The 10,663-nt window shown below is 35.5% G+C and overlaps 1 protein-coding gene across 1 annotated transcript in view; it reads left to right on the forward strand.

Annotated features, from left to right (window-relative positions):
• Positions 1-1,336: 1,336 nt before the first annotated feature.
• LOC106867927 (retinol dehydrogenase 13) overlaps positions 1,337-10,663 on the forward strand; it is an 18,238-nt gene continuing 8,911 nt past the window's right edge. Inside the window, exons 1-4 of the mRNA XM_014912995.2 lie at positions 1,337-1,466; positions 5,686-5,804; positions 7,145-7,300; positions 9,023-9,127. Of these exons, the coding sequence (XP_014768481.1) occupies positions 1,369-1,466; positions 5,686-5,804; positions 7,145-7,300; positions 9,023-9,127 (478 nt within the window). The 5' untranslated portion in view covers positions 1,337-1,368. The remainder of the gene's footprint in view (positions 1,467-5,685; positions 5,805-7,144; positions 7,301-9,022; positions 9,128-10,663) is intronic.

Here is a 10,663-nt window from a genome sequence, read left to right on the forward strand (position 1 = left end):
TTGTTTTTTTGAACTATATATATATATATATATATGGAGTGCAGTGAATAAACTGTTGTCTAAATTATGCAAAAATGAACATAACACTGACATCTCATTTTAACAGATATATTTACCAAAATTACATAAAAATATCTTGAAATACTAAAGAGTAAATTTATTCAATAAAATTGCCAATGGCTTCAACCATGGCCTCCAGATAACTTTGGAATCTCCTGTAACTCTTCTGGATGGTCTCCTTGTTTAAGTTGGTAAATGTTGCCATAATCCTTGCCTTCAGTTCATCTTTGGTGTTACAAGGAGTTTTGTTGTTCTCTTGCTCAGCTGCACCCCACACATAATAATCAAGGGAGTTGCCGTCTGGGGAGTTAGGTGGCCAGATGTTAGGGGTGATATGGTCACAGAAATTGTCTGGCAGCCATGACTAGGTGCTCCTGCTTGTGTGGCATGGTGCAGAGTCCTGTTACCAGACATAGAGTCATCCAGCAGCCGCAGTTTTGACCCAGGGCATCACGTTCTCCTCCAGGCACTTGTTGTAGGCCTCTCTGCTGAGTGTGAGGCCGTGTGGGAAGATGAATGGAGGCATAATGTTGCAATCACAAGTGATCACTTCAAACACCATGATGTCAACTGGATGTTTGATTTTTATCACTCTTGGTACATGTTTTGGGGACACGGCAAGCCAATGGTTGTTCTGTATGTTCACCATCTGTTTGTATTGGAGATTCCGGTGGGAATGCCAAGCAGTACAGCATGTCATTTCCCAATTTCTGGCTGAGTGAATTGCGTCATGGTGCTGTTTTTCTCACAAACAGTGTGCCACTGACCCTACCACACTGTGTAGTCGACAAAGATCAAAAACAAACAATGCACGAAATAAAGAATATAATTATATACACCTACTTGTTGTTCATACACCTGTCTTCGTCTTTTGCTTTACTACTATATATGTGTGTATGTGTTTGTGTGTGTATTCGTGTGTCTGTGTTTGCCCTCCACCATCTCTTGACAACCGATGTTGGTGTGTTTACGTCCCCGCAACTTAGCGGTTTGGCAATAGTAACTGAAAGAATAAGTACAAGGTTTACAAAGAATAGGTCCTGGGGTCGATTTGTTCGACTAAATGAGGTGCTCCAGCATGGCCGCAGTCAAATGACTGAAACAAGTAAAAGAATGTATGTATGTATGTGCGTCCGCGCGAGTAAATTGTTAAGAAGCCAGTGAGACGTAAAATACGTGTAAAGGTATTTAAAAGATTTTGTATTAAGTACAGTAGAGTACATCCTCCCCCGCCTCGTATTCGTCCCCTCCCCTCCTAGGTCATTCACGTCTAAAAGGGGGAGCTAACTCTGTTAGAATCTCAGCAACATGGCGGGTGGTGGGATTAGTACTGCGTTTGATACTTTCTTCAGTTCTTGGTTCCCAATTATATTTGCCCTTATTGGCGGTTTTGCATTCGCTTTCAGGTAATTTAACTATACTTTACCAGCGAAGTTTCTGAATAGCTGTCACTATCTTACGGGGAAGGAATTGGATGAGTTTCCCCCTCCCCACCATCTTTTTTTCAATATTTCTATGTTTCAGGCAACAAAAAATTACGATTCTTAAAGGAATTTTTTCCCAAATTTCAATTTTTAAAATACTTTAGACTTCCAATTCTGGCCCATTTCCTTTCCTATAAGGTATTGATAGCTATTCTCAAACCATTTTTATATTAGAATATCCGTCACCTGTCTAAATTAAGTACTATTATTTGAGTTCTGTAAAAGTTAGATTCTAATGTTTCTGATTTCACGTTAACATGAATTTGTTTACATTATTTTTTTTCAATTGAAAATTGAATTATTTCATGAGTTTTTCTTTACAGAATTTGCCTTTCTTTCAACAATACTATTTCTGTTCCCACTCGAACCTTTTTAACACGCTAACATTCTACACAAAGTCTTCTCTGGAATAGATAAAATTTGATTTGTTTTATATGGCCATTTATGTCTTGTTTTACTTAATATTCTGTATTTTTAGTTTGATAAGAATATCAATATGTTGTGCCCTAAAATGCTGAAGTTCCTCTTTCGAGTCTAACTAAATACTATATATTCCAAAGAGGTATAGTATTTACACTTATTAACCTGTAAAAAATAGCCAAATCGCCTTAACTGGTACCCTACTGTCTAAAAGAGAAAAATTCACAACATTTTGGATTAACTTCAAATATTTAAAAATAAACTTGGACTCACTCATCACAACACAAAAGAAAAAAATGCTGATATATTACATTTTTTGTGTGTCTGTGAGTGAAAATAGTGATCAGTCCGTTTCCGAACAGAAATTTAAGAGATTATCTTGAAAACAAATGTAGAATAAAAACGAACGTTTAAAAATCAAAAACAGATATTTGAAAAGAAGGATTAACGGTGAGATTGAAAAATTATTGATACGAGAAAACCTGGAATATAATTAGTAAAAGTTTCTCTTTTCGAGATTTTATGAAAACGTGAAGTGTCTGTTTTGTACAAATGGAAAATTTAACTCATTTGGCAAGTTTTAGTTTTGGCGATCGAGTTTCATATTAATTTTTGTGAGTTAGCAGCTGTTTTTACTTCGGTGGCCGGCGATTTTTTATTTAACTACTTTGGCTTAACTTGTAGTAAAAAGTTGCTACATAATTAATGATCGGCAGAGAACTTGTGTTTTTAGTCAAACTGAAATATAAAAATTGGCCAGACTAAAAGCTAAAAGGTCGTGAAAAAATACCAGTAAGAGGGTAAAATAATGAACGGAAAGTCCCCAAATCAAGTATCAAGCTTCTACAAGTTTAATTGGAAGCCACCAAACAGAATAGTACTAAATGATGCTTGACAAAGAGAAATTGAAGAACTAAACTCCAGGATCACCTTACTTTCCAACAGAGGGTGTAAACCAGTTGAGAAGTATCTCCACATGGTCACTTGATTTGCCAGAAATAGCAGTCAAATCCTTAAATTACTCATCATATTATCAATTTCTGAAAAAGGTGTGACATATTCAGTAATGTCGTCTTAAATTTGCTATTGCTGGAAACAGGTTGAGCTCATAGCTGGAAATCTTTAACCATAGGCAAAACTGACTAAAGGTACCTACTGCTAATTCAAGCTGTTGCTTAGGGCATCATCTCATGCATTTAGAGTCTTCCAAGTACAAAGATATTAAATTTTAGGATATTTTCTCAGTGGAATACTATACAATTTGCTTTGAAAACATTTGCAGATCTCGAGTTAAGAAAATGGTTTAGTTAGGATAATATAGGTTTTATAGCATGTTCTTTTGTTCATCATCATTTTTTAATGTCCACTTTTCCATGCTTGCATAGGTCAGACACAATTTATTGTGGCAGATTTTCTGTAGCTATATGCCCTTCCTGTTGCCAACCTTTATCTGTTTTCAAGCAAGGTAATATTTCCCCATAGCCAGATATATTATCCATGGAAGACTGGAAACGAACATTTCCTGTACAATGGTGAATCTCATTTACAATCATCACATGATGTACATCACATGATGTCAAGGTGGACAGCAATTCTACATGGTGGTGAGATGTGGGCCCTGAATGCAGGGGATATGCGAAAGCTAGAGAAGAATGGGGCTAGTATGCTCTGCTGAATGTGAAATGTAAGTGCTCACATTCGACAAAATGCTAGTGTATTTAGAAAGAAGCTAGACCACCCAACCCATGCCAGCATGGACAACAGTTGTTAAATGATGATTGTGTGTATGTGTGTGTGTGTGTTTTTTTGCATATATACAATAGGCTTCTTTCAGTTTCTGTCTACCATTTCCACAAAAAAAAAAAAGCTTTGGTTGATACATGGATATATTAGAAGACACTTGCCCAAAATGCTACACAATAGGACTGAACCCAAGACCACATGGTTGAGAAGCAAGCTTCTTAACTACACAATCATGCCTATCTGGTTAATTTGTTACATCTGTGAGAGATCAACAATGTCCTTTACACTGTCACTTACCCGCCTATCATCAGTGTTTGTGACAAGACTGTGCCAGTGAGGTAACCTCTATGTAGCTGCTTGACTACTAGAAATAGCAGCTAAATTACTATCAAATCACACTCTCCATGTTAAAAAATGAGATGGACACTTTAGATACTTTGTTGGTTTTACACCAGACTGAAACTTTAAATTCAAACCTAAGATATGGCTACCTCGACACTCATGTTACACTCTGAGGTGGTAAAGTTCTATGTGGTAGTCTGACTTGATAGAAATTGCAAACAGTCATACTTTGTCATCTTACAAAAAGGATAGAAACATTGGATAATGTAGACCTAGAGATATAATGTTTGAAAAAAAGATATAAAATGTCACAGCTGGAATTAATGATCAAGCAACAACCATAGGATGCTCCCCACCTCCCAATGCTCACAGTGTAGCTGTGTTTGCTATTTTACCCCTTCTTTTTATTTACACAATTAGCAATTTTGATTATTTCTTCAATTCTGTTTTCACAGTTAAATGCATGAGTAGGTTCACTACTTATTGTTCTGAGATAATACATTTTAAACTTAGTTCCTAATTTTAATCAAAATATTCAGTGAAAGATATAAAGGGAGGATACGGGGAGATGGCAATATGGAGTTTGGAAGATGAGATAGTGTGGAGGTGATAGGAAGTGGAAAAGAAGCTGGTACATTTTGTTGTTATATTGGGTGGTTAGCAGTTGAATATATAGGATTAAATAACTTCTGTATTTACTTGTGTTTATGTAAGAAATTTAATACAAAACATCAGGATTATACCTGAGTATAAATAAGGAAAAATATATATATACTTTGGTGTAAACAAGGATAAGGAAAAAAAAATGTAATTGACATTTAGGCACAAAAAATGAAAGAGGTTGTGTTATATTTGAAATTGCATTGTATTTCAGTAGTTATATTTGGTGCAATCTAGAGACTCACTACTCTAGATACACCATATTTAACTTCTTGTGGATTATACTGTTTCTGTCTCATGGATCATACCGTGATTTTGTCTAATTGTGGGCCATACTGAGTTTCTGACTAGTTGAGGGCTATATTGTTTTTCTAGTCATAGGCTACACTATGTTTCTTTTTAGTTGAGGATCATACTGTTTTTTTTTATCTAGTTGTGAGCTATACTACGTTTCTGTTTAGTTGAGAATATGTTTTTTTTTCTCTGTGGGCCATACTGTATTTCTGTCTAGTTGTGGATCATACTATTTTGTTTTAATAAACTAACTTATAGGTATGGTGTATTCTATTAAATAAACTAGTATTGTTTTAATAAACTAGTTCCTGTGTAATAGGAATGTTGCAGATATTATATTCTGCTGTACACCACATCACCTGAGAACCCTCCCACCCCAATATATCTATTTCTCAGTAGGCATCTATTCTAGGTCCCATCCACCACAGACCCACACTAGCCATGAAGTTCTCCTCTCCCTGCCATGGGTATTTTTTGTTCTGACATCATCCTTTGGTTTAGGTTCTCTCTTATGGTAAAGTACCCAGTGTACTCTGTAAAGTGGTCAACATTAGGAAGAGCATCCAACTTGTTGGATCTTGTCAAACTGCCCAACCTATGCCAGTATGGAAAAAAGACATTAAATGATTATAATGATGATGATGAATTTTGTAATGTTTGATTTATTATTTTTTCTTGTCAGGCAATATTTACGGGGAACACCTTATCAGAGCAAAAAACAACTGAAAAAAGAGACTGTACTAGTGACAGGGGCAACTTCAGGAATGGGTCAAGCTGCTGCTTCTGATTTTGCTTCAAGAGGTAAGAAGTTGGTTTTTTAATAGAGAAAATCTGTGATTAAAAAGACAAGATTTTGTTTCTCTATGATGGTTACATTTCCCTTTTATAACATTATTTAACCTATTTTAACAAACTTCCTTTTCTGTTCTGTATGAATTTTTTTATTTGTATGCATTGCATTTCATGGTGGTCACAATATCTGATTAGCTATGAGTTAAGAGGAACTTTTATAGCCCATTCAACATGTATATATTTTAATTTTTATAGTATAACACTATACTTTATCTATGAAATTTGAATTTTATATTTTGAAAAGAATAAACAATATTTGTCTAAGTGTCTGTCTGTCTACATGCTGGTTTATCTCTCTGCTTGTTGTATGCACAGAGAAATAGACCAAATGTTATCACACCTACAAACAGCCAGACACATCTCCAACTTATACTGGAATATAGAATTAATGAAAAATTAAATCAGGAAACAATATTTATCTTCATTTAAAATATCTACAGTTTCTTTGAGAAGCTTTTTACTCTTTGAAATCATCAATGATTTAGATTATCCCTTTTCAAATCCTTTTGAAAAAATAATCAATATTTTAGGAGGATTTAGTAATATAGCCTATTTTGTCATTAATACTTGATAATAAATGTATTTTAAATGTTCAGGATTGAAAGTATTGTTCGTAGATTTTACAATGATTGTATATTTGCATCTAAAAATGTGACATGTAGATTGAACCCATGTCTAAACACATTCTCCAATTCTCTGTTTATAATTCACAATATAGCACGTGCACGCATCTATGTGGGTGTGTATATTCATACACACTCTGTAGGGGTAGTTTTATATCAATTTGATGCCAGTTTAGTTTTCTTTACTTGTAGCAGTTTCACTTTGAGCAAAATATCCTTTTCACCCCAAATCCATCTATTACGCTTTTGTCCAAACCAGGGTGGGTGATGTTACACCTAACAGCTGATGACATGATGCATTGCTTGCAACTGATGTATATTTCCAGGAAGCCTTTTAATCATTTCCTGGAATTTTCCATTTGTGGTACTTCTCTCACTTGAAAAAATTCTGACCTTGGAGGTTTTTGGATTAAAAAATTTCTAAATAAAGGATTGCCAACTATATTAAGGTAGTTGTTTTTCCATAAAATATTCTCACAAAAAAATTATGATGGAAGGTTATAATTTAAATTTAAATATTTCAAAATACACATTTTTAGAATCAGGTTGATATCAGAAGTGTTTGATGAAGCTTCATCTTTCCTTTGTGCACATGCCTTTCGATCTGATTATTATATCTCTTGTTTGTTATTGTTTAATTTTATTCTGACATTATTCTGTTTCTAGGAGCTCGTGTCGTAATGGCATGTCGGGATATTGAAGCTGGCCAAAAAGTTGCTAAGGAAATCCAGAAAAAGACAAATAATACTAACGTGACAGCTTTACATTGTGATTTAAGCTCCCTTGATTCTGTTCGGAAGTTTGTTGAAGAATTTAAAAAATGTAACATTTTACTTTGCTTATTTTTCAACTTAGAAAATACAAAAAGATATTTCAATGAATTGTAGCATATATACTGTATAATGTCAATATATGTTTATGTAATATATGCGCACAGACCTTGCATATATATTTATATGAATGTATCTGGGTATATCTATGCACACACACACACAATATGTATGTGTGTGTATCCAACCAAGTCTATATTTGCTGCTGCCCTTTGCATCCCTAAACTCCTCTCATCTCTCTGTTGATTACCTTTTCTCTTTCTTTCATCTCTTTTTCCACTTCAATAATGTGGTCTCTTAGTCAGTCATACCCCTCCCTCTCTTATTTCCCCTTCACCTATAAAGCTCACAAACTATGAATGGCTGCACCTTTTACTCCACCCACCTTTCTTTCACCAGGCCTATGTTTGAGTGTATCCTCATCACCCTACTTCTATTCACCTTCCCCCTTCAGCCATCTCCCCTCTCCCTTCAGTTATCATTCTATCATTCACATTTCTTGTCTCAGCACCTGTGATACCACTGTCATCACTCCTCTGTCTCTTTCTCTCACTATCCTCCCACAGTTTCTCTACTACCTCAACACCCTCTCATCTCTCTGATCTCCTCCCACACCTCTCTTTCAGTGACTTTCTCTAGAATTTTGTCATGTCTATTTTCTCTCTTTCATGTTCCTTTCACTGTACATCCTTCATTCATACTTGTCCCTACAATGTTGGATAACCCTTGACCCTTCTACACAACCCATCTCATCACTTTTACCATTCTGTTTTTTCCTTTTTCTCTAACACTGACACTAATCCCTCTTCCTCTTCTTTCCATATTCTGTCTCTCAATAGTGACTCTCTTACTCCACTACTAACAACCCTCTCATTACTATACTTTATCCTATCTCATCATCTTTCCTAAAATCACCACACTCTCTCTCTCTCCTTCTCCCCTGTTTTTCAGTTATAGGGGATCTCTTTTTGCCCCTTAGTGTTACAAGTTGACCTCACCAGTGGTGATGCTGCCATAAAAGTACTCTCTACACTCTGTAAAGTGTTTGATGTTAGGATAGGCATCCTGCTGTAGAAACCATTTAAACAAGCACTTGAACACAAGGTAGTCTCCCCAGTTTTTCACATTCTGTCAGACAGTCCATTCCAACATGGAAAAAAATGATAAATGATAATAATGATCCCTGCATTACAGAAGTGTTGTGTTCATGAGAATCATGCTGTAGGGTGGAGTTCTCTAACATAAAACTTATTCTTTACCATTGATTTCTATGTTACATGGAAGATAATGGGTAAAAACATTTTATCTTAAGGGACCCTTTGTTACAGCAAGATTTTCATGAACACAAAACTTCTGTAACATGTGGTATGCTTATATGTGTGTGTGTGTGTGTCTGTGTGTACATAGCATTAATGTATACATGATATTTCTATGTTTCTTGTTTCTTGTATCTATTTGTTATTACCCAACCTATATATTCCTCTGTCTGTCCATCTATTTTTCTGTCTCTATATTTGTCTATTTGTTCCTCTCTCTGTCTATCTTTTTATGTATTCCATTGTCTATATGGCTTTCTATCTATCTATTTCTCTGTTCATCTTTTTAGTTATTCCTTAATAAAGTAATTTTGTAGTATTTAATCCATAATTATAACACACCATGTTTCTTGTTATTAACTAATATTGACTCTTTTTTTTTTTGTTTGTTTTCACAGGTGAATCTCAGCTGCACATTCTTATTAATAATGCTGGTGTGATGATGTGTCCAAAAACCTTGTCTACAGATAAATTTGAGATGCAGTTTGCTGTGAATTACCTGGGTAAAACTTATATCACTTAACAGTAATTGCGTATATTCTATCTCTAGTTATCTTCAGGTCATTATTTCTCTTTATGAACCTGGTCTTTTAATTTTGAAGGATAATAAGACAGAAGGTTTACCACTAACATCTGCAAGTCTTAAATTTTTATCTGCAAGTCTTAAATCTTTATCTGCAAGTCTTAAATCTTTATCTGCAAGTCTTAAATCTTTAACAGCATGTAACTGTATTTCAAATGACATTGTTGCTTGTGGCTGGAGACAAGAACTAAGCACTCTTCTGTGTGAGAAGTTTAACCTCATTTTAAAATGAACTTCTTGCTGAAAGACTTACTGTTTACACCATATGTGTTTCATTTTGTGTTTTATTCAGTGAATTTCTTTGGATTCTTTCTTCCTTCCATTTTCAAGCATCATGACAGTCCATACCTCAAGCTGTGAGTTAGAATTTGGTAGTTAATGATTTAATGAGAGAAAGGGAGCTTGAACTTGGATAAAATAATTAGTGGCATTTTAGTGTCATCTGTAAGCACCAGAAGAGTAAATAATATCAATGTTTTGGGTCTTACAAAACCTTTGACTAATGGAGATGAAGGGATATCTTGGAATTCTTTTTCTAATGGGAGTTGTTCAGCTTCCAAGTTACAGAGACTACTGGAGCACAAATTCAGCTCTGAGACAAGAAATTGATGCTCAACAATTCATCATCATCATCATTTAATGTCTATTTTGCATGCTGGAATGGGTTGGACAATTTGACATGAGCTGACCAGCTGAAGGGCTGTTCAGGCTCCCTGTCTGTTTCAGCATGGTTTCTATGGCTGGATGTCCTTAGGAGGGGCATCTACTTTACAGAGTGTACTGGGTGCTTTTACACAGCACTGGCACTAGCACCTATGAGCCTGTGAGATTAGGGATGCTCAGCTGGAGAAGGTTGCAGGGGACAAGTCTGTATGCAAGGACAACCACACTTTTATTTAGCTGGATGTGTCTTTTCAAATACAACAAATTACCAGAGGTCTTGGTCCCCTGTCATCTCTTCTGTGAGTCCCAATATCTGTAGATCCTTTTCACCACTTCATCCCACATCTTCTTGGGTCTACCCCTTCCACATGTTCCCTCTACAATTAGGGATCGGCACCTCTTGATGCAATTGTCTTCATTCATATGCACTACATGACCATACCAGTGCAGTCTTCTTTCTTGCACACTACATCTGATGCTACAAACATATGTTTGTAATCAACTTAACTGTATTTAACCTAGTTTGGAAGGTGAAAGTGACATGACAGCAGGTAAAAAAAAAAACACATTCACATTGTACACTTAGGCACAGGAGGGGCTGTGTGGTAAGTAGCTTGCTTACCAACAACATGGTTCCAGGTTCAGTCCCACTGCATGGCACCTTGGGCAAGTGTCTTCTACCATAGCCTTAGGTTGACCAAAGCCTTGTGAGTGGATTTAGTAAACGAAAACTGAAAGGAGCCCATTGTGTGTGTGTGTATATATATATATATATATATATATATATATATAT

This window comes from Octopus bimaculoides, chromosome 11 (assembly GCF_001194135.2).
Source record: "Octopus bimaculoides isolate UCB-OBI-ISO-001 chromosome 11, ASM119413v2, whole genome shotgun sequence".
In the NCBI taxonomy this organism is placed as follows: Eukaryota; Metazoa; Mollusca; class Cephalopoda; order Octopoda; family Octopodidae; genus Octopus; species Octopus bimaculoides.